We start from the raw sequence: 27,649 nt of genomic DNA, 5'->3' as shown, positions 1-27,649 counted from the left end.
TGCGCTAAATGGGCGGGGCAAACAGTCTGACTAATGGAAAATATGAACTGTTCCTAAATGAAATATTTCTGTTTTCTTCAGACTGACAGATTTCGACAGGATAAATATATTTTTTTCCACAAAATCCAAGGGCAGTCAAGGCCATAGTGATAAATGTGTTATTGTATTTAGGGTAGCATAATTTATTAGACAATCTTACACAAAAATAAATATTTTGTCATTGTTGTCACCTTTTTAAACTATACGTTTAGAAAATGTAAAATGTGTTTTTTTTTATCAGAGTGTTATAGTCATTTTATGTCTTTAATGTAACATAAATATTAAAAATGTCTAAAATTATTAATAATCCCTCAGACCATCGGATGTGTGTCAAAAGCTAGTGAGCTGCCTACATAGACAGCATTTTGAGCCCCGAACAGCGACAAGATGATGTCTACGTAGGCAGCTCACTATGCTTTGAGGCGCAGCCTTCGTTGCATCTGTCAATCACTCCTCACAGAACTAACTGAAGAAAAAACATCTCTGTAACGTTATGGATTTAGCGCGTATCTGAGGAAATTCACATTATCTCCGCGTGTTTTGGCTGAAGTAAAGTGTGACCAAAGGTTATCAGATTAGATTTTAAATTAGATATCGATTGTGTTCAGATTTGTGAACTGAACCGAACTCTGAGGTAAAATGTTTTATTATCCAAACGTGCTTCAGCGTCACACTGGCTGCTTCTCTACTATCTGGTATGTATACCTTATTATAAACACGATTACGAATTTAATAAATAATAATAACACTACCAACATTAATTTATTGGATGTTAGTTTAAAAAAACTAACCACGCTGAGGTAACGTTAGCGTTTAGAAACTTTTAAAAACTTTTTAGAAACTCGCTAACCTCACAAAATATGTACTCAAACTTAACTCTGTAAAGTTAAAATAAACTATAAAATATGTACAGTTGAACCTATATTTAGACAGAGACACTATAATCTGAGTCAACAGGACGTTTAAGAACAAGAATATCATGTCAAAACATTGACTGAAGTTTTGTTTGTTGACGTTTGTTTGTTTTGTTTGCAGGCTGGCAGCCACTAAAGGCATCAGGATTTCCAGAAGAGAGTACCTCAAGGTCAACGTCATGCGCACTTGGTTAGAGAAATCTTTGTTTCTTCTTCAAAAATTCACCATATCAGTGTGAGGTGATAATGTATCATGCTCTTTCTTTCAGGTTATTTTGTCATATTTTTTAAAATGTTAATCATTATACGTTGTGTTTGTGTATATATTATAGTGAGGACATTGTGGATTACGTGATGGTCCAGGTTCCTCCAAGCCATCCTAGTCTTCCCCGGCCCCGTTTCTCTCTTTACCTGTCCTCTCAGCTTCAGTATGGCGTAGTCATCGTCTACCATCGCCAGTGTGCTCTTCTGCTGGGTGAGATAGTCGTCATCCACTGTAGAAACATTGACTACTAGTGTAGATTGTACAGTTTTGCTTAACATTTATTCTACAAAACACCATTTAAAGACTGCAGTACTAAAACTGATCAAAGCAACATACACCAACAGTATACTATCCCTTGTGAAAAAGAAGTACACGTTAGTATACTTTTAAAAGGGTATGGTACAACACCTTAAGGAAAAGGTGTTGCTTTTTACCACTCCCATAGTGTATGTTTGCAGAATTTTTATTTTTTATTGAACATGAATGGAGTAACATATTTTGTGTGAAAATAAATCATAAAAGTAGTATGTTTGTTTAAAAATCTTATGAATGAATGGCAAGGTGGGTCTTTTAACCCACACATGGGGTAAAAGGGCTCATCAGCATAGGGCAAAAGGCACAAAGTATTTACACAAATACTTTAGCTATAGTAATATGTTTTTAATAATGTCTAAGTTAATACTTGTTCAAAACAATCACTTAAGCAAAGTTTGTACTATTTTCTGTTTATTTTGATAAATGAAAGAATTAATTTTTGTTCAATAAATATTCATTTAATTAATTAATTAATAATTCATTAAAATATGTTCATATATTCATGCATCACAGAAACAAACTGATTTTAAAAAGTAAAGATTCTGAAAGCGTTGAATGAGATCCCATAATAATTCAATATAGATTTACAGTAGCAACAATAAATATGATATTTTATTAGGCCTATATGATATGATTAATATCTTATTTTTAAATATGATGATTTCATCATAAATATGATGATTATCTCTAAGCTGGGCACCCAACTTAATATATGATATTTACATTCTGAATCTAACCATGTCATGTCAACAAATGGAAAAGTCAGGCAGATATTTATTATCATGTTAATTATTGTGCCTTTAGCCCTGACAGCATTTTACCCCAAATACCATACTTTTACATATTCTTCTGTTGCTTTAATTACCTCTTCTGTTGCTTTAATTACCTTGAACAAAACTGAAAAACATTAACAAGACATTTATCTCAAAATACAGTCAATAATTTTATGGATTCTCATTTGCTACATAAATCTACATTTTAAAAAACATTAAATATTAGATCAAATTAGCGCAGAATCAACTTTGCATTGCTGTCCGCAATCGCGTCAAGGATCAGAAAAATTTCCAAGTGCATCATCAAAAGCGGTTGTTAAAGGGGTCCTATTGTGCAATTTTATGAAGTCTTAATTTTGTTTTTGCGGTGTACTAAAATATGTTTTCATGCTTGATTGTTCAAGAAACGCATTATTTTTCCACATGTTTTACATTATTACAGCACCTCTCTCCCCAGTTTGGCTCGAACACGCCGATTTCGATAAAGCCCCTCCTTCCAAAATACAAAGTTGTGCTGTGATTGGCTAGCTGGCCCAGTGTGTTGTGATTGGCAGAAAACAGTGTCTCTTTGACATAGCAACAACACTGTCTTTCTCTAATGCAGCTCAGCCAGGCCTCGCCAACTCTCTTGCGAATTCCGTGGGTGGGGATTATTTAAATGAGTAACATTGTGACTTCTTAAGATATTGAAAAATCGCGTTGTAGTCCAAAAGAGCTGCTGAATGTAATCAGTTCATCACATTTAATTGCATCTTATTTGCAATTAAATAAAAAGGTACGGTTTGAATTTTTTATAGATGCAGTTTAGCTGAATTCTTTTTTGACCCACCCAAGTTAGACCTAAGTAAATTTTTATGTAAATTCATAATTAAATCTATTGTCTTTAGTCAATTTCACACAGCAATCCCGGTAAATTACCGTAAAATTGCCAGAACGACTTTACCGGTAAATTAAAAAATGTGCTGTTCACACAAGCAACGGCGTTCTGGCTTTTTACCGATGACAGACCATTCACACATCAGTTCCAAAATACCGGTAAACTCTGTGATGATGTCATTAACCGGAAGTGACCTCTAAAGTTGTTAACAAATCTCTTCAGAGGAGAAGAGGAGAAGCGCTTTAGTTTAGGTATCACTTCAATTTGAAGACATTTGTGTGTTTAAATTGTTTTATTTGCTATTACAGCAGAAGATCATTGTAACTACACTTTTTTTTTCTATACAAACAAATACAACTTACATCCTAACAAATATGTTAGAAAAAAAAAAAAAAATCCAACCCCACCCAAAAACTCAACCTAAAAGTGCTATCCAGTGGTAAAAGCAGGTGATGAAGGCATAGTAAACATTAATCACTAGCTTGCAGAAAATAAATAAAAGGTGACCAAATTTTTTCAAATAACAAAATCTTATTTTTTAGAGCACACCTAATTTTTTCTAAATGTAGTGTACCAGTCAACTCTGTCAACCATAGTTTAATCGTTGGAACTTCCTTTTTCTTCCAAAACAAAAGAATACGTTTTTTAGCAGAAATTATACCATATGTTGAAGACATTTGTAAACAGTGCTGAGTTAATGTGTCATCAGCGTTATCATTTTATGAATGGCCCAGAGCCGTTGCTCTTTCTGACCTCGTACGTGCAAAATACATTTAACATGTATAACGTGCAAAATAAAATGTTAAAACAATGATTAAAACTATTAATTTGACATGTAAAAGTGCACTTTTAAAAAGTGTACTTCAGCATGTTAAGAAACATAGTCATGAAAGTGTACTCTCTTACACTTAAGTGGCCTTTTATTTCATATTTATTTTTGTGTCATTTTTAAAAATTATACTTTTAAGGTTTGAAGTACGCTATAGGTGCACATTCGATACAATAAAGCACACTTCTTTTTCACAAAGGATGTGCAATACAGGACCAACAAAACAATACAAAACATGCATGCAAGTACTTGATGTGACACTTGTGCTCTCAGCTGGTCCAAATGAGTCTGAGATCTGTCTTCACGTGACCATATGAGGGAAGCCCATATGGTCAAATAGCACACAACATTATCTTGTATTGATCAGCTGAATCCGCAGAATAGAGATTTGGCTGCTTCAGTTATTAAAATTTAAAACAGCTGCCAACACTGTTTGCACTCAGGAACAGATGAATGCTGTTGTGAGATCTTCTGTCTGTAGTATAACTATAAAACACATTGTCATGTATTGAGTGCGTTTAGAGATTTGAACGGAACCGATAAGCAAGGGAACAATTCAAGTAAGCTGAGACTGAAATCATTCATCAAAATGACAGAGATTTCAGAGAATAGTAGACGTGCGTACGTAAAGGTGCAAACAGATGCACTCCCTTAAATATGGAAGTGTCTCAAAGTGGACAACCGGAACAAACCGCTTAATCTATGGAGGTATTTAATTTATGAGCAGGAGAAAATTAAACAGAATCCATTTGAATATTAAATGACCTTAAAGTGATGTATGGAAGATTATATTTTCCACTATCTAGACAAACTTCAGCTCCCTTATCAGTTAAACCCAATTCATTTATAAAAAATAAGCTGCAAGAAATCATCAGGGTTATGATATTAAAACAAGTGCATTGCCATTTACAAATCATCGCCTATTTAATATTCTGTTAAGTATACCACCCTGATAAATAATAAATATGCCAGTACACAGAGGTTAGCTAATTATTACACCTAGATACAGTATAAAAGTCTTAGTTACAGTAGCAAAACCAGCTAGGTTTATTTTGAATTTATTTGTATTTGTTGTTCATTTATAGTAGTTTTTTTTATTTTTTTATATATATTTTATTTTATTTTATTCAAGGATCGGAGAGGTAAATCTATTCAAGGTAAATAGTTATTTAAAATAAAATTACAACTAAATTAAAAACTAAATAAAAACGTTGGTGCAAGAAACCTTGACACATTATAAATAGACATTTAAATTAAAACATTAAATGTTTTGCATGAATGCATTTTCCTTTTGTAACAAATGAATGCAGGCATAGTATTCCATTACATTGTCCGGCAATGTGTTTTTATTGTATTGAAATGGAGTGAATTGTTTTCTGTTTGATTTCCCCACAGAGGAGGTCCAGCAGACCATCGAGCGCTTGCTTCGCTCAAAGAGACACTTGAACATTGACATGCCGGACACTGACAGGTCAGATTCAGGGTTGTCACTGTCATGTTGTCTCACTTATGTAATTCATTCTGACACAGACGTTCATATTATTCTTTATACACCCGTGACAGCTGTTTATATCACTACTGTTGCTGTTCTGGGACTGTGTTTCCCTCTAGGTTGGTGCTGAATGTCGCTGACTCTCTGTTCCAGCTAGAGGAGGCTGAATGGGCACTGGAACCGTTTTTTGGAGTGATGGGGGTTGATTGTGATCTGCCTAGTTCTTACGTGTCATCTCAGGTGATAAACTGATGCGTATACATACGGTTTGCATGAATTATTCATTAGAGCTATATCTAAATACCAGAATATCGTAGAGAATTGGATCCAATAGCAACATTAAAAAAAAACTCACTTCCAAACTGTAGAGTTCATTAAAGTGAATTTAACGCAAACACATCACATTAGTCTAATCTCGACCTTTTCTAGGCAGTTCAGCCAATAATTTATTGTTTATTGTCACAGGAATTTATGGAGGCCTCACCTTCTCTGGCGGTCAGAAAGGAAATTACATTACCTAAAGGTGAGATTTTGAAATATCGCAAGAACTGATGTGGGTCAAAGAGTTGATCTTTATGGTTTTCATCTAATCTTTCCTTCTCTTTCCCTTTCAAGACCTCAATGCTTCTCCTGAATCAATCACCATCAAAGATGCAGAGCTGGTTCCTGTGCTCGGCACGGAGGTGATTTTCACTTGCATCTCACTCCTCCATACTGGCAATAAAAAACACACAGAGATCTATATTTGAGTCTGTGTCCGCAGCCTTTGCCCAAACCAAATGCATGACGGCACTTCTTTACCATTTGCCCCCACAAAAAATCATACGGCTCTTTGTGAAGTTTTAGATGAGATCATCTACCCACATGAGGCTTAGTCACGAATAACACCAGATGGGCACCCAACTATTATTCATTCCTTTTTATCTGCGTTTATTGTACCACACACTTCATATGCTGTTTCCCAATCTCATGTTTCTGATCATTTTCCAGTTTGGTGGGGCAGAGTTACCTGAAGCCACGGCTCATGAGATTGACATGCTCATGGAACAGCAGGATCTGTTCCATCTTGGTGGTGAGATTGATAGATAAATGGATGCACTAAAAGATTGACACATATAAATACTAATCTCAATTAACATTTGTCATTATTAGCCATTCACAGGGCCACACAGAATCTTTGCCTGCTTGAGATGCGTGGGTCAGCTCTAACGTCACCCGTCATCCATTTATTTAAAAATAAATAATCCACTCGCAACCCACCCAAACTATGATTTTCTCTGATTTAGATATTCTCACCCGACCCGCACTTGATCGTCACATTACAATTACTCAAATTCTCAGTGTTAAACGTGATGATACTATTCTATTACACTGAAATAGGCTGCTTTTAAATGAACATTTGTTTAAAGTAAAAGTTCTTCTTTGGCAAAATTACATTTCCTTAATAGCCTAAACACAGGCTTTACTCCCTTCAAATATAAATTGTCACTGACTACGTTTACATGCAGCCAATAACCCGTTCAAAACCGGGATATTAGCAATAACCCGGTCGCGCACGGCCATGTAAACACCGGCAAAAACCCGAATATGCTCATATCCCGGATTTTAAAAACCGGGATGTGATACCTGGGGTACCCCTTTTCTAACCCGAATTTTTGGTCATGTAAACGCACATCGGCATATCCCCATAGTGATTTGTGTTCTGCGCATGTTCTATTCGCAAGGAATCTTGGTCTTTTGAGTAGAGGAACTTCTCGGCGCATACAAAAACCTGCGTGCAGTATACCGGAAGTAAACATGGCGAGACGCAGCACAGCATACTTTTGGAGCGAGGTCAGTACCAGGACCAAAGCGCAAACAAAGGCGATCGCTATCTGCCCCGAACTATTCATTATCTGCGTGCTGCTGCTGTTGTTGTTGTCTTTGGATACAGGAAGAAGAATCGGAAATGACGCATAGTGCGTAAGGTTGTCCGTACGTCTTGACGCTAACCGTACGTCGCCGTTTACATCGGGATATTGCAATTCCATGTATACAGGAGAAACTCTCTCTGCTCACGCATGTAAACGGGTTATTCCTAATGTTTCAGAAACCCGAATAGTGACCTTAACCCGACCATAATCCGAAAATTGGCTGCATGTAAACGTAGTCACTGTTTCCGTCACTGAAACTTCCCAGAACACACACGTGCAATAAAATAAATATGTTCAGCCCAAGCAAATGTTGGAACCATTTGCAGTAGCAAACCGTGACTCTTGAACCTTTGCCCTCTCACCCCCTTCCCTTATTGGGGAAAGAGTAAACTGAGCCTAAAATTAGCCTAGCTTACCGTGTCCTCTTCTATAGTACTGCATAAGTTACCTTTGACAAGAAATGTAACAAGCAATCAGCACAGTGAGTTTGAGAGTTCACAACAAAATGTAAGAAATCCTCATTATCCTCAAATTGCAGCGACGGCCAGAATAAAATCTGTTGGCACGTGACCTATTAGATTTTAAATAACTTACCCACACAGCAAACAATTCAAGCAGTAAAGCTTTAGCTTGTTGGTTGATGCTGTCATCCAGAGGTATGGAGGCTTGGCCCTCTGTAATTTCACAGCAGGACCACCAATCACAGAGCTGAAAGCGTTAGGTGGAACAATTCTAATATGGAGAAAATGGGCATCTATATAACACAACACTACAAAAACTTAATAGGTAGATTTTAAGGGATTATTTCCTCACAAAGTTTTAGATGTTTGTCAATTTATGAATTCCAAAAATAACATTACAACTGATGACTTTTTATTTAAAAAGTTTTTACTTTTTAAACTATTATGTAAAAGTTTGTGAATATAAATTTTTACAATAGTTTATAATATACAATAGACGGTTCCCTCTGGTTTATTGTCATATACATACAGCGCTTCACAGCCATTACATATCACATACCCAGCACTTGATTCGTCCTAGTTAAAGGGATAGTTCACTTTGAAATTAATTTTTGATATGTTTTAGCTTACCTCCAGTGCATCCAAGATGTAGGTGTCTTTGTTTCCACAGTATCTTCAATTTTGATAATTTTAGGTAAAACCGTTGTTGTCTGTCAGTCATACAATGGAGGTGAAGGGGGTCCTCCTCAAAGAGCAGTCAAAATTAAACATTATTTAATGACTCGTAAATGTAAGTACACATTGATGCCCTAAGACACGAAACGAGCGGTTTTTGTGAGAAAACGAACAGTATTTATATCGTTTTTACCTCTTGTAAACACAGCCACGTCCAAGTGATCTGAGGGCGCGGACGCTTCCGTGTGTGACGTGTACGCAGACTGGTGCATAGATAAACTAGATGTCGCCTTGGCGACGGCAGTTCATTGGAACGAAACCTTAGCCAAGGCGACATCTAGGGTATATATATCTATGCACCAGTCTGCGTACACGTCACACACGGAAGCGTCCGCGCCCTCAGATAACTTGAGATGGTCCTCACTGCGGAACATGAAATCCACGGGGAGGAGTCGGATCCAGATCCGACCCCTCCCACCTTACATACACCTAAACCTACCCAACTCCGCCCCCTGATCCCTAAACCCACCCCTAATCCCTAAACCCAACCCTAATCCTACCCATCTCCACCCCTTGGATCTTGATCCGACTCCTCCCCGTGGATCTCATGTACTGCATTGAGGTGCTACTGGATAACTTGGGCATGGCTGTGGTTACAAGAGGTAAAAACAATATAAATACTGTTCGTTTTCTCACAAAAACCACTCGTTTCGTGTCTTAGGGCATCAATGTGTACTTACATTTACGAGTCATTAAATAATGTTTAATTTTGACTGCTCTTTGAGGAGGACCCCCTTCACCTCCATTGTATGACTGACAGACAACAACGGTTTTACCTAAAATTATCAAAATTGAAGATACTGTGGAAACAAAGACACCTACATCTTGGATGCACTGGAGGTAAGCTAAAACATATCAAAAATTAATTTCAAAGTGAACTATCCCTTTAACTATTTCAGTAAAATGCTTCCATTGCTCATTAAAACCTGCAACTGCGTAGTTTAATGAGTCTGCAAATTAGTGCCATCATTATGTTGAAAAACACTCATCAGAATAATTTCTGTATTTTTAGTTAAAGCTGTTAAGTTATTAAGCAATATTTTTTTTCTTTTGTGTTTTATATAATGAGCGCTAGGAGGACCTCTAGGCATATGTTTTCCTTGATTGTATTTCCCTGAAGAGATATTTATTGTTTTTGAAAACAAAAGTAAAGGAGTGACACACGTTCGTTACATTCTACCGTAAAAAGAGAGTTCCATGTCTTTATCAAAAGCAACATTAATGATTTATCTCTCATCCACCCGCGACCCACCCCCATTTAAATTGGAATGTTATTTTTTATTACTTGGCCCGCTTGACCCTCGGATTATACGCAGCGTCCATCGTGATCCGCGCATCATTACTGCCCACTGAAGTCTGCAGAACGCTTTGAACTACATTTTATTAAATATTACACATTGTACCTTCACCTACATCCATTGCAATATTGGGAAATATATATATATGAAAATATATTACCCATATAAATTGCAACATATACTACATGTAACATTTTACTTTTTTTTATTTTTTTTTTATCTAAATATATTCCTAACCCAAAATATACTATTTTCTTGCTCCTTGGTGTACATTTTGTAATATATTAAGGCATTTGGATGTTTAAATGAAATATATTTTGAATTTAAAATACATATTTATTACAGGGTTCCCGCGGATCCTTAAAAAGTCTTAAAAAGTCTTAAATTAGATTTTTAAAATTTAAGGCCATAAAAAGTCTTATAAAGTCTTATTTTTACTTATGAAAGGTCTTAAATTTTAGATGACACTTTGATTTAGACATATCTAAAAGATTTCCAAATTAAAACTATCTAATTAGCGTACGTATTTTTATTTATTTATTATTCTATCTTTGTGGATTTGCTAGTTCACGTGACATTTCGCGTCACTCGCGAGTCGCGGCAGCATAACTGTCTCCTGCACGCGAGAGGAGAGAAAGAGAAGAAAGGTCGTAAATGTCAGTTCAGTTGTAAGTTCATTCTTTATGTGCGTATGGTGTGCGATGTGTATTGTCTATTATGATATTGTAATCATTGTGTAATCATGTCCCCAAATTAGTTTTTGTCTTATATTATTCATATCATATTATGTTCTTATATTAGAATATCACATCAGAAAGAGTGCCGTTTTCCCGTGCACAATTCCAAGTGTGATATTTATGTTGTACAACAGTTAAATTAACAATAAGTTAACATTGAGTTACTTTTTAGACACAATATTGTCAATATTGTTTGTTTTCCCTTTATTTCGCCGACTATAATTTCAAAATGAAACCGTAGCAGAGTCTCAATGCAACCGACAGCGATGATTTCTTGACTGAAATCCGCGTTTTGAACGAATCACTTGCTTCTTTCCCGAATGAATCAGCCGTTTGAACGAATCGGTTGATTGACTCCCTCAACTCACTTATTAAGACAGTGATTTGCCGCTGCGGTTTCATATTTAAAGTACCCTTTAAATAAAATGTTAAAATTAGAAATCATTTCATATTTAAATATTGAATATTGATTTAAAAATATATATCTCATAGCTTTATTTATGCAGTTGTAAATGGAGTGTAAATATATTAATGCCACTTCTGATGCCGCTTCTGTCACCTCTGCACTGCAAAGATGGATTTTTGATTGAATGATTTAATTTGACTGGTAACAGTGGTACTGTATGATTATAATATAATTAAGTATTATTGTATAATTACTGTATAATTTAATTTGAATGATAGTATTTGACATTAGAGGTGATGCATAACTCTAAATAAGTTTAGAAAAAATCTCCATATATAGGTGAAAATGCCCCTGAAAAAATCAATTTAAGGTGGCAAATATTGCCCCTTAATTAAAATATTAATTTCTGTCACTGCTGTGAACTGACCACTGCATAGAATATGAAAAATATGAATATCTTCGTGAGTCAGCTGTCAACCACAGACCTAAACCAGCCATGGCACCAGTACAAAAACACAATCAGTAAAATATCATCTAATTATTATCAACAAAACGTTGAAAATATCAAGATATTTTTTTGTCAATACTGCACAGCCCTAATGTATGGTATTAATTTTGATTTCTTCAGGTCTTAAAAAGGTCTTAAAAAGCCTTAAATTTGACTTTCAAAAGTGTGCAGGAACCCTGTATTAAAGCAAGTTAAGTTACAACATATATTTAGCATGAACTATCATTCAAAAGTTTTGGGTCTGTAAGATTATTATTACATTTTAAAATAACCGTTTTCTACGAAGCCACTAAAGGGACCTTTGCAAAAATAAAAATATACAGGCTTTCTCGTGCTCAGGAGAAAATATCGCGATTGTTTTCTCGTGTGCACGCGAACGTTTCTCGTGAGCATGTGAAAGTCTGTATATTTTTATTTTTGCAAAGGTCCCTTTAGGGGCTCCGTAGTTTTCCATTTTAATATATTTTAAAATGTAATATATTCCTGTGATGCAAAGCTGAATCAGCAGCCATTACTCAAGTTGTGCTGCTTAATATTTTTGTAGAGATTTACTTTTGATCAATTTAATGCATCCTTGCTGAATAAAAGTAATAATTTCTTTAAAAAGAAAATCCTACTGACCCAAAAGATTTGAATAGTAGTCTATTAGAAATATATTTGTTCTGCAGATTTACCCTAAAACTCAGCACAGAAAATGCCAAAAAGATACTGTCTGGGCCCATTCGTAACATGATTACTTAGTTAGTTGACTGTAATTGCCAGCTAAAAACTCGTTTTTATTTTATTGAGTCTAAAAGTCACATGTTTTCCTCTATGCTTCCTCAGATGATGAAGATAAGGAGAGAGAGAGGGTGACAGAAGGGGAGAAATCAGGATATATGGATCCTGCTATGGTCTCTATAGAACAGTGAGTAGCATAAAGATGAGATGAAGGACATAAAGATGAAATGGATGAAGGAAATACTGCTGTTCCTTAAGATGGAAATACTGCTGTTGATTCAAATTTGGTTAGTCACACTGCACCCAATTCTGATCTTTGTGTCTTTAGGACTGACTGTCTGCACTGAAATTAAGCAAGACCTGCTTGTTCAGACAATGTAGTCAATATTTGTTATTTCTACGTAATGGTAATGGCTTAAAGGACAACTCCGGTGCAAAATGAACCTCGGGTGTAATAACACATTGGTACAGACTAAATCGTTCCCTGAGATTTGTTTTCATGATAATCGAATGTAAAGAGTTTTATCTCTAAAAACAGTTTAGCTTATAACGCTAGTATATTGGGCATCGAGTAAGCAAAAAGAGATCGCTAGTTAATACCACTAACAAGGCTCAAATTAGCCCCACACTAACACGGCAGCATAATGAGTGTCCTTACATGCAAATCGAAGCATTGAGAACTTTGTAAGTGTATAGACAGTTTAATAAGAAGATACTTTACACAGACAGTACAGTTAGCGCATACAGACAGGACCCATCTTGGAAAACAGTCTCGATCAGTCAAACCACGAACACGGTGATACGTGAGCTGAACTGTGACTTGGAATCTCATATGGTCCGTTGTTTCCGGAAGAAAGCACTGAGCGCATAAGAGAAGCACTGAACGCAACAGAGAAAATAAAAAAATAAATATAATTTATCTTATCTTCAATATCTTCACGTACTGTTCGTATCACCGTGTTCGTGGTTCGATTGATCGAGACTTTTTTCCAAGATGGCTCCTGTCTGTATGCGCTAACTGTACTGTCTGTGTAAAGTATCTTCTTATTAAACTGTCTATACACTTACAAAGTTCTCAATGCTTCGGTTTGCATGTAAGGACACTCATTATGCTGCCGTGTTAGTGTGGGGCTAATTTGAGCCTTGTTAATGGTATTAACTAGCGATCTCTTTTTGCTTACTCGATGCCCAATATACTAGCGTTATAAGCTAAACTGTTTTTAGAGATAAAACTCTTTATATTCGATTATCATGAAAACAAATCTCAGAGAACGATTTAGTCTGTACCAATGTGTTATTACACCCGAGGTTCATTTTGCGCCGGAGTTGTCCTTTAAGCTTCAGCACAACACACCAAGAGTTTCTACAACAACTGAGTGTCATTGTGGAAATGACAACATAAGCTTGGAGGCATTACTGTAGTTTACAGATGAATGCACAAGTTGTGTCTGAAACCATCCACTTATTCACTTATTAAAATCATCCGATTTGAAACTACATGTGAATGTGGTTTTCGTTGTGCTTCATCAAAAATATATTTACATGTGTTTCATGTTTTTCTTTCACCAAAAATCAGTTTTTCGCTGCCTGTCTGAACAAAGCTGTTGGGTGTTTTCTATCTAGTTCTAAACTGATAAACATCAGTTTGGACAGACAATGACAGTTGTTGGGCCAAATGTCCTTGAACTAGATAAAAAAAATAAAGAATCCCTTGACTGCACAGTTTAATGGAGCCCATAAGGTTTGCCTGAACTGGCCAGTAGAGTTGAATGGCGTTCTCGTTGTTTGCAGACTGAAGAACAGTGAGTGCATCGTGGATGAGAGGAATGGGCGTCTTACGGAGGTCACCTTAGATCGGGTCGCTCTGGAGATGACTCCTCCCCCCATCACCATGCCACCAACCACTGAGGCCAGTGAGAGAGACGTCGAGATGGAGCGCTCCAGTGAGGTTTGTGTGTGAAACCATGTCCGCATTACCTTGCCCATTATGCTCTAGTGTTACATAATCCATATGTGTTCTGAAGCGTGAACGCAAAAGCTTTGTAGCAAAGAACAGTTACATTGGGCTGAGTCCACAACAATGTGTTTAAAAACCTCTCACTCTTTCATTTTTCCTCTGGTTTTGTCCCTCTTTTTCAGAAACTCTCAGTTGAGCAATCTGTGCATCCAAAGAGGCGAAGTCGCAAACGGCAACTGATCTTCGCCGACCAAAACACACAGATTACCCAGGATGCAATGCGACAACAAATCAACAACCCTCTGATTGAAACCCAATCTCTGGTGGGAACTTTGTGAAAGATAACTAATCTAATCAGTAGTGCCAGAAATCTTTAGGCAAGTCAGGATTTAATTTGATGGAGTTTGAGGGAGCCGTGGTGTGATTACAGAAACGATTCTTGATGCATCTTAATTTTTCAGTAACAGCATATAGGTGCAGATCTTTAAAGAGTTAAAGGGATACTCCACCGTTTTTTCATATTAAACTATGTTATTCCCTCAACTCAGATGAGTTGATACATACCTCTCTCGTCTCAGTGCGTGCACTCAATCGCTCTGTCTTGCGGCGAAACTTTGATAGCACTTAGCTTAGCCCAGTTCATTCATTAGGATCCAAACAGAGAAGCGACCAAACACCTCCAGGTTTTCCCTATTTAAATACAATTACACGAGTAGTGTAACTCGACCAAGAATGGTGACACAAAATAAAACATTGCGCTTTTCTAAGCGTGTAAAGTGGATAACTGTAATGTATGGCGGAATACCATAGCAAGTGCTTGGGAGCACTTCGACTCGGCGCAGTAATATCATCACTCCGGAGAGGGTGGAGGTGGCTTCTCTGAAAACGTGGAGGTGTTTGGTCGCTTCTCTGGTTGGATCCTAATGAATGAACTGGGCTAGTTAAGTGCTATCAAAGTGTCTCGCGCGCCAGAGCGATTGAGTTCACGCACTGAGACGAGAGAGGTATGTATCAACTCGTCTTAGTAACGGTGGAGTATCCCTTTAAAGTGGCTCTTTGGATTCCTTATAAAAGCCTTACTAAAACATGTTCTTATAGAAATTATATTTTGGCAACCTTTGGTAATATTATTTTTTTATAAAAATTGTCTGAAAACAATATAAACGATATTTTATGTCTATTTTGATGCCTGTCGTTTGACTCTATTGAACTTTAAAGAAATATAGAAATAATATAAAATAACATAAATATTTATGTTTTCCTTACCTTAATTTAGTTAATTCCAAAATAATTTAAATACATTAAATTAAACACAGTTTAAAAGATTAATAAAAAATAAAATATTTCAAAAGTTTGAAGTTTTTGAATTTGATTTTTTTTTTAATCATTTCTGAAAGTCTCTTATGCTCACCAATGCTGCATTTATTTAAACAAAAAACTGTAAAAAAAAGGTAATATTGTGAAAAACTTTTATAACTGTTTTCTATTTTCATATATTTCAAAATGTAATTTATTCCTTAGATGACAAAGCTGAATTTTCAGCATCATTACTCCAGTCTTCAGTCACATGATCCTTCAGAAATCATTCTAATATGCTGATATGATCAATGTTGAAAACAGTTGTGCTGCTTAACATTGGTCTTAATAATGCATCCTTGCTGAATACAACTATTCATTTGTTTTTTTTAAATCTTACTGACCCCAAACTTTTAAACGGTAGTCAATGTAATATTTTAATTATATGTAATATTTAAAAAAAATTATAGATCTTTTGAAAAAAATGGCATCTATGTTTGCAGTGCATCTACTTTGGTGGTGAATCTATTTCCCCCCCAACCCTTGCTAATATGATTCTCTTTCTGTCCATCTGTCTCTTTTTCTTTCTCTTTTTTCCTTAGTCTGATGTACTCTTAAGTATTTCTGCCTCTCGGAAGGCATCAGCATCAGTTCTGCTCAGCACACCGTGTAACAGTACGTTATAACACCAGTACCTCTCATAAATGATATGCTTGCTCATATACAAACTTGTTTTAATATCATTGTGCATAAAGTCATCAACAGCTCTAGAAAACACTTTTTTTTTAAATTCCAACACTTATACAGCACAAATACTTATCAACTAAACAGAGAAACTACTGCATCAGCTCCTTTATCTCACACTGGACAGTTTAATAGATCTCAATAATGAAACCATTGGACCATCAAAAGGCTCAGCAGTTTTATAAGGAGCCAGGAAGCACCTTAAGGCCCGATCACATCAAGGACGATAACTGTAACGATAAAGATATACACTCACCGGCCACTTTATTAGGTACACCTGTCCAACTGCTCGTTAACACTTAATTTCTAAGCAGCCAATCACATGGCGGCAACTCAGTGCATTTTGGCATGTAGACATGGTCAAGACAATCTCCTGCAGTTCAAACCGAGCATCAGTATGGGGAAGAAAGTTGATTTGAGTGACTTTGAACGTGGCATGATTGTTGGTGCCAGAAGGGCTGGTCTGAGTATTTCAGAAACTGCTAATCTACTGGGATTTTCACGCACAACCATCTCTAGGGTTTACAGAGAATGGTCCGAAAAAGAAAAAACATCCAGTGAGCGGCAGTTCTGTGGGCGGAAATGCCTTGTTGATGCCAGAGGTCAGAGGAGAATGGCCAGACTGGTTCGAGCTGATAGAAGGGCAACAGTGACTGAAATAACCACTCGTTACAACCGAGGTATGCAGCAAAGCATTTGTGAAGCCACAACACGCACAACCTTGAGGCGGATGGGCTACAACAGCAGAAGACTCCACCGGGTACCACTCATCTCCACTACAAATAGGAAAAAGAGGCTACAATTTGCAAGAGCTCACCAAAATTGAACAGTTGAAGACTGGAAAAATGTTGCCTGGTCTGATGAGTCTCGATTTCTGTTGAGACATTCAGATGTTAGAGTCAGAATTTGGCGTAAACAGAATGAGAACATGGAACCATCATGCCTTGTTACCACTGTGCAGGCTGGTGGTGGTGGTGTAATGGTGTGGGGGATGTTTTCCTGGCACACTTTAGGCCCCTTAGTGCCAATTGGGCATCGTTTAAATGCCACGGCCTACCTGAGCATTGTTTCTGACCATGTCCATCCCTTTATGGCCACCATGTACCCATCCTCTGATGGCTACTTCCACCATGTCACAAAGCTCTAATCATTTCAAATTGGTTTCTTGAACATGACAATGAGTTCACTGTACTAAAATGGCCTCCACAGTCACCAGATCTCAACCCAATAGAGCATCTTTGGGATGTGGTGGAACGGGAGATTCGCATCATGGATGTGCAGCCGACAAATCTGCGGCAACTGTGTGATGCCATCATGTCAATATGGACCAAACTCCCTGAGGAATGCTTCCAGCACCTTGTTGAATCTATGCCACGAAGAATTGAGGCAGTTCTGAAGGCAAAAGGGGGTCCAACCCGTTACTAGCATGGGGTACCTAATAAAGTGGCCGGTGAGTGTAGTTCGAAGTAACTATTTCAAACCATCTAGTCCACACCACAACTATACTGATAACGGCACAGAGAAACGACATCGTTGGAATCACTTTCAGAATTTTTTTCAGATAAAAACATTGACAGCCAATCAGAATCCATCCTGTTTTAAAAAGCTGGAGCATTTAAAGCGGCATGCGACATAACCGCAGCGCATGCTTAGAATAAACAGAACGATATGTGACCCTGGACCACAAAACCAGTCACTTGGGTGCATTTTTTAAAAAGTTTTATATCTATACATCACCTGAAAGCTGAATAAATAAGCTTTCCATTGATGTATGGTTTGTTAGGATATATATTTGGATATATTGCAAATATATAAATAGAAACATATTTGGCCGAGATACAACTATTGAACATCTGCAATCTGGGGGTGCCAAAAAATCGAAACATTGAGAAAATCACCTTTAAAGTTGTCCATTTATGTTTGCGCTTGTGCTGCTTTCACTCACAAAAATAAATGTTTTATATATTTACGGTAGGAAATGTACAAAATATCTTCATGCAACACGATCTTTACTTAATACCCTAATGATTTTTGGCATAAAGAAAAATCGATAATTTTGACCCATACAATGTATTGTCGGCTATTGCCACAAATATACCCGTGCGACTTGTGACTTGTTTTGTGATCCAGGGTCACATATTGTGTGTTGACGTTAGGGTTGCCAACTGTCCCGAATTAGCCGGGACGTCCCGATTTTTGGGCCTAATTTATTTGTCCCGATCGGGACCCCTCTTGTCCCGATTATTGAGTGCTACACTGATCTGACTGATACAACAGCAACACGACCCGTAAATTAGTTCAAATCTCCTAGAATCTAGAGCTGCGCATGCGAGACAGAACATAGCTGTATGTGCGTCAGCGCCAAACCATGTAGCGCAGAGAGAGAGGGAGAGAGCGAGAGACTTTGCCATGCGAGAGACCACCCAAAACCCCCCCCACCCCGTCAACAAAACCGAAATCGCCAAAATATAGTAATATGTCCCGCATTTTTCTTTTCGGAAGTTGGCAACCCTAGTTGACGTGGACACTAATACACTCCACTCTTATAACGATCGACCTTGCATTGCAGTGCTCATCCACCCTGATCTCCAGAAACTATGGAAATCCTCCAGCGTTTCTTCCACCCTCCCCCGTCCCCGCAGGAAACGGCAGGCGCAGGAGGAGGGTGAGCAGTTGGACAAGGAGAAAGAAAGAGGGACGGAGAGGAGTCGGGAGTCTAGCAGAGAGGTGAAGAAGTCATAGGTTGCTTATCTGGTCATGTCGGAGTCAGAGACTTGATTTATGAATCATTTCAAATGAGAGTTCGAGGTTATTTTCAGGCACACACATTTTATAAGCATGCACACACATTTTATAAGCATGCACACTATTGATGTTTAAAGGGTTAGTTCAAACAAAAAGGAGAATCTCATTATCTTTTACTCATGTGAGAAATGAAAATGTATGACAGAACGATAAAAGATGACAGAACCTTTTTGGGTTAACTATCCTTTTAAACACTACATTAACCGGAAGTTGAATGAGAAAAATAGAGGACGTGGCTTGTTTTCTGGCTGGGAAATGATTGGATTTAGAAAAGTAGGCGTTTCATTCTGCTTGCCAAGCCGTCAAACTGACGTCATCAGAGACGGAAGGCCATTCCTGATGGGAAGTACATTTTCAGATTTTGATTAAAGATGGCGAAGACAAAAAAAAATTGTGGATTAACTTGGACAGATGAATTGTTTACCACAAGACTAGTCATGTGCGCTAACCAAGTAAATAGGGTCCATTGAGTTTATGCTAACCACTTAAAAAAAAGGAGTGCACTTAATTTTATTGAATGTGCTCTTGTTGTGAACTTCAACTCTTAAAAGTATATTTTTTAAAACTTGTATTGATATTATATTAATAAAAAGAAAATGCCACTTAAGTGTACTAAAAGACACCTATAGCGTACTCCAAACCTCAAAAGTATCATTTTTTTAAATGACACAAAAATAAATATGAAATAAAAGGCCACTTTCATGACTTTGTTTCTTAACACACTGAAGTACACTTTTAAAAAGAGCACTTTGTAATAATGTCTAATTAAAAGTTTCACTTTAAAGCGCATGTAAAGTACTTGATTTGTTATAATATTAACTGTGTTATTCAATATTACATTTAAAGTTAATATATTTGAAATGTACTGAATTGCAACATCATCATAACAAATGTGTAACAAATGTATTTAAATGCATGACATACAAGTTTCCGTAGTTTACCAAAAAATACTTCTCAGTACATTCGACAGTACACTTTAACCATATTTCAAAGTAGACATATTTATAAAAAATAAAAGATAACATTGCATAAGTCCTACTTGTGTGGGTAACAAAATCTGAGGTTCAGCTATCTGCATTTAATAAAATACAATTTAAGTATTCAAGTGTCCGAAAACATTACATTCAGTCTGCACTTAAGAATACTTTTTTAAAGTACATTATTTCCATAATTAATGCTGTATTTAATAGTATGCTAAAGTGTACTTTTTCACAAGATTGTCTCTAACTCGCTTTCCTTTCTGTGTGTTTCTGTGTGTGCATGTTTAGGTGGTCAGGGAGTCTGGTGAGGCGGCTCTGCTTCTGTCTGAGCTCTCAGGTGACAAACAAATGCTCCCCTTATCATAATAAAATCAATGCGATTTCAGTGAAATGTATAAGACAGTGTCAAAGCACTTTTTGCTTGACTTTAGCCTCTATGCTCAAACCACAGTCGGGTACCAAATAGCCCCACAAGAAAAAGTTAAATATGATTTTTTTTTTTACTTTTTTTGTTGTTGTTGGTCCCTATGAAGAAATTATGTTTGTTTATTGAAAATGTAAAATGCAGAAAGTTTTCTGTGGGGGTTGTGTTTAGGGGTAGGATTAGGGTTGGTGGAGAAAATATACAGTTTATACAGTATAAAAATCATTGTCTATGGACAGACATTAAAATCCAGAATGTGTGTGTGTGTGTTTGTCCAGCTGGTTCTGACGTGCTGCTGGATGTGTCTAAAGGAGACAAGTCTCAGAGTGACCACATCACTCCCACCAACAGATGGTGAGAAATTGCAAAAGGAAAAACAAAATGCATAAAAATAGACAGTTAATAAACACTAAATGTCAGAACATGCATCATATTCAGGACTGCAGTTGTACGTCATGCGGTACAGACAAAAAGAACTGTTGGTGCATGAAATCCTGTGAAATAAACATTATGTGTGCAGGTCTCCTATAGAAGAGGCTCCTGTGTCTATGGAGGTGATATTAGAGGAACATGTTGAACTGCCACAGGGAGAGACGGAGCCCGAGATGAGTGACATCACCACCGCTGACCTGCTCAGGTTCGAAGAGGCGCTTAGTAGATGAACATGTCTTTGTGTGTGTATGATCAGGGTTTTTTTCAGTCGTTCTCTCTGTCATACAGACTGATCATTGGCTTCATCAAGCGCTTTGAGAAGGTCTCCTTTCACTCACTGCTGCCTCCAGAGGCCGAGCGCAGCACTACAGCTCATCTGTTCTACAAACTACTGGGTAAGACACGAGACATCCTGTTGGTGTTTGCTTTTTACTGTCTCTCAGTATGTATGTGTGTGACATGTGATCTGTTTGTTCTACAGAGGTGCTCGGTGGTCTGAAGTTAAGTGTACATCAGACTGAACCGTTTGGAGTCATCACCATTACCATGAACCGTTGAACACACACACCATGTGCAAACATACATGCTCTCAAGAAAGTTGAAGCTGTTAGATTGGTTTAACTGAGCACGATGTTATGCTGAAATATATTAAGCCAGTTCAGAGGCTAGTTTTTGTATTCATAACAAAGAACAGTACAGAAAAACTTGTACATAATATTTGATGATTATGAATAATTGGTTACTGTAATTATTATTTTAATGTAAATAATCTCGCATAGCAGTTGCATGGTCTTAGAGCGATAAAGTGTTCTTTTTAGATATTTTTTTAATGAATTTTTATGATGTTTTGAACTTTATGACGTTTAATGTTTTCATTTGTATATATACTGTATATAACTTGTTATAACTTTTAATCTTTTTAATCACTTAGGAAATGGTTTGTAATAGGCTTCTGAAGTTTTTAGCTGTTCTCAAGTTATGGAAGAAATATGTTGAAAGGTTTTTATAGAATTTGTCTCAATGCTAATTTCAATATAATAAATTTATATATAAAAAAAGGGACTAAAATTATTGTTTGAATATTTGCTGTTATAAAAATATAAGCATTTGTTGTCAGCTGTCAAATTATGTTCTACGTTGATTCATCTGTCACATACAAAATATTCTTACAGACCTATTAATATAGTCAAGTCACCTTTATGGTTCAGTTTGGTTCAATAACTGTCACCTTTATATATATATATAGAGAGAGAGAGAGAGCTTTATACAATACAGATTGTTTCAAAGCAGCTTTACAGGGATAACGGGAAAATAATGATTCAATGATGCAAACAGAATTCAATTCTGCTGTAAAGCAATAGTCAATAAGTTGAAATCACTTCAATAACTGTAAGGTTCATCAATTATGGAATGAGTTCAATTCATCTATAAAGTGGCTCTGGAGAAAACGGCGATGTCATCATCCAGCTCAGTTCGGTTCTCATCCAATAATGTCAGTGCATTCAAGTCAATAATATAATCATAAGTAGTCCAGGCCTACCTAGTGTGTACTTAGTTTTAAAGCCCATGTGATTTAAACAACTTCACCACACCGAAAGTCAATAAAAATCATCATACTGAAGTAGCAAACAGATCTTTTCTTTCGTGACATACTTGATTCTATCCAACTGTTGTTGACCCACTGGATGGAGGAAGATTTAAATGCGAAAACTTTGGAAGATTAAAACTGAGGTAAAAAAAATACAAATGGTTTAATAGCAAGCATTTACAAAATAGGGTGAATTTCCATTACATGATGACTTAAACCATAGACTAAAAAATAGGCTTTAAACTAGTGTAGGGGAAGTGAAATTCAATTACCCCTTCGTCCACAGGGGGCAGTGCAGGACCAGTGAATCCATTAACCCTCCCAGCAGAAATCCCTTTGTTGACAGTGATCTCATACAGTTCATGATCTCATGCCTGCCTGACCTCACACTGTTAAACTAGAGTCATGAAGCAGTTCTCACAAATGTAACACCAGCCAGAAACAACGACAGACCGAAAACCGGCAGCCCACTGGGCACAGCAAAACCCATGCCAACCTTTCTGTTGCGCGGATTATGAAATGCGAAGATTGACGTATGCAGACCAGACTTATATGGTAAAGCAGTAGTTAGCATACAGATGAAGAGTCACGGAAAAACTATGAACGGTCAACAACGACTTCACACTGTCCTCAGGCAACCGCTATCCCACCCCATAGCACAGATGCTCTGAATTTCAAAAGGGCTGAGGGGAAATATTTCATATCTGGCCTGCACATGGTCAAGGGAACCCCAATCAGATGTTTACATTAACAAGTGACTATACAGACATTAAGAATATGACATCACAAGTCAGAAGATAAACATAATTTACGTAAAAGAGTGTAAAATTCTCATTGACTAGACAATGAAGTTAAATTTAGGGCAGTATATACTATTGTAGCACTTAGTGAGCACAGCATACTTGAATGTTGAGTATGCTGATCAACTTGTAGGCCTATTACTGAAGGGGAAAAAAGGACAGAAGTTCATAGGCTGTTCATTCCTGTGATGCGTGCCACACGATCATGAACATGCAGAGTTATGAGGTGACATGTTTTCTCAAGGCATTCAAATGTGGCACTTTGCTGTAAGGACACAGTAAATCGCTCAGTTCTAGTAATCACCTGTCAGACAGGAATACACAACTGCACTGCATGCTTAGAATGTAGTTGTGTTAGGATCACTTTTGTTATGTTAATTACTTTTTCAATTCCATAAGATCACCTTCCATAAGATCAACTTAAAAGAATGATTCTCCAGCATTTAGTACCTGTTTGTTGTTAAAAGAACTGTGAAAACATTGACATATTTACATATAAATTGCTGTGCCATTAAACAAGCTTCCTAACATAGCAGTGACTTAATTTAGTAAATTTGTAATATCTGGTGCAAAATATAATGCAGAGGGTAAGGGGATTCTAACTTAAACACGTCTGATTGGCGTGAAATTATCATATGTTTGTGATTGGCTACACTGCTTAACGCTGAAAAAATGCATTGATCGAAACCTATTTATATTAGTTTTAATGCTCTCAAGAGCGGAATCACCAAATCTGCTTATGTTTCAGTTTATGAGTGTTTGCGAGAGTGTAGGATTCAGTCAAAATTTAGCTTGTGCGCTGATCAGCGGACACTAATCAGCGCCTCTGATTGGCCATTGCATTCGTAAGCTCAACAGAGTCGTGTGTGATTGGTTATAGTGCCCAACGCTATAAAACGCGTAAAAAGTATGATGCAACATGATCAGATTTAAATTTAATGTCGCCTGAAATCGACACTTTTCATTTATTTTAATTTTCACTTTATTACTAGATTTTGTTTCAACGTGCAGGTGCATTTTTGGCCAAAGCTCCCATTTTACACACTCCACTTATGTAGAGCTAGTTAGATGCTAGTTAGTTTGTTCACAGAGTACTTAAGTAGCGCACACACACGCATTGGGAAGGGGAAAGATGATTTAATAATATAAACAACTCTCCATACTGTAATTTGTCAGCCTATGACAGACTAATAAAGCTCACACGTCAGCGCCACATTACACACATTCACACAGACCGTTTAAATCTCCACTGGACTTCAGTGTTCTCAGAGCGTCACGCATTCTCAACCCAACGGCAGAGAGAGAAGCACCTGGGAAGACTCGTCTACATCAGGTTTTATTGGATCTCAAATTTGGAAAATCAGCTGATTTGAGGAGATCAGGGTTACCATTTCAACCACAGAGGAATGAAAGGAATCAACTCAATGATCATCATCGACGAAAGGAAAGAAAACAAAGAGGAGCCACAGCTGCCAGTTAAAGACACCAGTGGCAAGCTGGCAGGCCAAGAAAAAAATCCAGAGGTTCAGCATGGGGTCCAGCACTGGGAGAAGCAGGTGAATGGTGACGGCCCCTTAGACTCCCCCACCAATGACAAAACGGTGCGAGCCGAGCTGGACTGGACGGTGCCCATGTGTGTGCATCTGCCCATTGAAGTTCTGAACCCTGACCAGGCTTTTCCATTCCTGAACACTACACTTGCTGACCTCGGCATTGAAGAGTGAGTTTAAATTTACAGATGCAGTTGTATCTATTTAATTTTGGGTGAAATATTCTGTTAATATCTTGATTTCTCTATGTGTACCCAGATCAGCGGTGAAGGAGCGCGTGGTGTGGGTGGACACTAAGCGCACACGGGTGAAGGGGAAGTCAGGGAAGCTGAAGAAGGAGAAGGAAGTGATCGTTCTGGAGGTTCGTGTGAAAGCGCAGCATCCCGGAGAACGTCAGAGTCAGGAGGTTCTCTACAGCACCGAGTCCCACACCGACCGCTCCTTCTGCAGAAGCGGGGTGGACATCCTCCCGTGGAGACACACACAACCAGGTGAGACATGAAGGAGCTAAACCAGTTTTAACTGGCAAACATCATTTCATTTTACACTTTTGTTGGCTCAAAGGAGAGGATCAAGTTAATATTCCCAGGCAGGGTAATTATAATTAACTAAAACTAAGGGTACATTTACAAGTCAACGGCGTATTAAAAGCGTATTATTTATTTAATAAAATAAAGTTTTTCTCTATGATTTTCGGGTAAAGATGACAGCGTTGTCAAAATTATCCCCATTCAAATGGATTCGCGAAAATGTCTAAAACGCTGTATTATGCTGCCAGGCCAGTGGTTGGCATTGTCACTTTGTAAAGAAATGCTACGCGCCTATAGACTGAACAAGTAACATGTATGCACATGATGTCACCGTTTTCACTAACTAGCGTTTTTGTAGTTTACATGGAGATGATAATGCTATCGTTTTCAAAAACTTGCACTTTGTTTTCAAAAGTTTGCATTTTCAGGCCCCCAAAACACTATTGTCGTGTAAATGAAGAGCCAAAATGCATAAAAAAATGTTTCAGTTTTAGTTGAAAATGGTGTCATATAATAAACAGCCCCTAAAACCATAAAAAAAAAACATTTCTTTACTTGAGATAAAATCTGAAAAAGATAACTTAATTTCATCAGCAAGTTGCCAAAACAACACTTCTCACTTGCATTGTTTAACTTTACTTGATGTACCAAAATAACTAACTAAAAATGAAATAAAAATGTATAAAATGTATAAACATTGCACCTGAATAAATATGCTGTAACGATAAAACTTTATACATTATAATTAGTCCGGTGACGTAGGACTGCACGCACCGCAACAGATTTGGGAAAAAATTTTTGGGAAAAAAATGCAGCTTAACGTGTTCTGAATAGATTTCTAAAGTTCATTGAACTTCATATTCAGTAAAGCAATGGTGTTAGTTACCGAAAATAAATATGAAATAAAAAAAACTTGGCGAAAAAACACATGAAAATCATCAACTAACTAAAATAGGTTATATACAAAAAAAATAAAAGAATCAATAAAATGACAAAAGCACCTAATAAAATTATATTTTTAAATTAAAATAACTAAAATTAAAAAAAATATATTTAAAAAATAAAAGCTAATACAATAATTTGTATAAATGTACCCTTAGTATAATAATATACATAATAGTATAAAATACTAAAAAAGCTTCAGTAAGGTTGCTGTACTTTACAGCAGTGTTTCAGTTGAAATCTCATTAAGATGATGGTTTCTCCAATGGCATTTTGCTGCACAGATTGATTTGTTCTGGCAAGTGGGTAATAGTTTCACTAAGTAAATTTTTCTAAGAAATGACTTTAAGTAATAGGCTTCCGGCACACATGAAATCAGCAACATGCACCCAAAAATCATTATTAACACTGCAGTCAAGAAAGAGGAGCCATGTTAAATGCAACCAAACAGATTGTATATTGTTATTGCCGACTTCTATTGAACAAAAATCCTTCATCTCCACTTAATTACAACTAGTATTACTACAATCCAGCTGAAGTGAATTTCATCAGCATTTTTTCAGTCCGTCGGTTTCCATTAGGCTGCAGTGTCAGGGCTTGCAGTAATAGAACGCTTCATTCCTGACGGTTAGCTAACAGATGACATCTGCAGATCAGTGAGGTGAGCTAACATAACGCTCGTGGCTGCTGAGCAAGTGTGTTTGGTATTCGCACGCTCAGCACACTCTCCTGCGTGTTTGTAGAGCGATTGATATTCGCTTTCTCCCTCGACATACCTATTCCCCAACCTCAAATTCTTCTGGGTTTGTGTGTAGAATTCGTCTGATGCACATAAAAATAACCCACCGTATAAACATGGCAATGAATATTCTTGTGTCTCCCCTCCCCCCTCCCAGCGGAAAATGAACTCGAGCCGGTGGAAATGACTCTGGCCTCGGACACAGTGTCACAGTCCAAGCCCAAATGGCAGAAGACAGAAGAAAAACGAGACTTGCCAAGCGAGGAGTGATTGGAAGGCGTTTGACAGCTAGGCTAAAGCAATCTAACACCTTACACGACACAGAAGACTATTCCCAATTCAGGTTCTGGACGTTTTAAACTTGTGCAAGAGTCTAAATTTGATGTGCTATGCTGCAAGTGAAGGATTCTGCATTTTATTTATATTAGGTGGCTGTTTAACTAAAGTTGTGTGGGTAATATTCTACTAAAAAAGGTTTCAATCTCTTGCTATTTTTGTATTTTAGAATAATCAGCATACATTTCATCAGTGACTGCTTTACCTACACACACTTTTACCTATATATAATTTATATCCATCT

General features: G+C 37.1%; 2 protein-coding genes across 2 annotated transcripts; both read left to right on the top strand.

The window, feature by feature from the left end:
- Positions 1 to 537: 537 nt before the first annotated feature.
- On the top strand, positions 538 to 21,821 carry rec8b (REC8 meiotic recombination protein b). The gene is made up of 18 exons (XM_056254160.1): positions 538 to 734; positions 1,075 to 1,143; positions 1,286 to 1,428; positions 5,408 to 5,483; positions 5,624 to 5,744; positions 5,970 to 6,027; positions 6,120 to 6,187; positions 6,495 to 6,576; positions 12,388 to 12,469; positions 14,074 to 14,230; positions 14,422 to 14,562; positions 16,138 to 16,210; positions 18,849 to 19,006; positions 20,353 to 20,401; positions 20,767 to 20,842; positions 21,009 to 21,125; positions 21,209 to 21,315; positions 21,402 to 21,821. The coding sequence occupies exons 1-18, from the start codon at positions 679 to 681 to the stop codon at positions 21,476 to 21,478; spliced, it is 1,710 nt and encodes a 569-aa protein (XP_056110135.1). The 5' UTR covers positions 538 to 678; the 3' UTR covers positions 21,479 to 21,821.
- A 2,692-nt stretch (positions 21,822 to 24,513) lies between these two features.
- si:ch211-196f5.2 (uncharacterized protein LOC556372 homolog) lies at positions 24,514 to 27,613 on the top strand. Its single transcript, XM_056254163.1, has 3 exons — positions 24,514 to 25,028; positions 25,117 to 25,349; positions 27,227 to 27,613. The coding sequence occupies exons 1-3, from the start codon at positions 24,715 to 24,717 to the stop codon at positions 27,337 to 27,339; spliced, it is 660 nt and encodes a 219-aa protein (XP_056110138.1). The 5' UTR covers positions 24,514 to 24,714; the 3' UTR covers positions 27,340 to 27,613.
- The last annotated feature ends 36 nt before the right edge of the window (positions 27,614 to 27,649 follow it).

Source organism: Rhinichthys klamathensis, unplaced genomic scaffold (genome assembly GCF_029890125.1).
Source record: "Rhinichthys klamathensis goyatoka isolate OS25496 unplaced genomic scaffold, OSU_Roscu_1.1 h1tg000110l_1, whole genome shotgun sequence".
Lineage (NCBI taxonomy): Eukaryota > Metazoa > Chordata > Actinopteri > Cypriniformes > Leuciscidae > Rhinichthys > Rhinichthys klamathensis.
The sequence above is the reverse complement of the archived record's forward strand: the minus strand, read 5'-3'. Positions and strand labels throughout refer to the sequence as shown.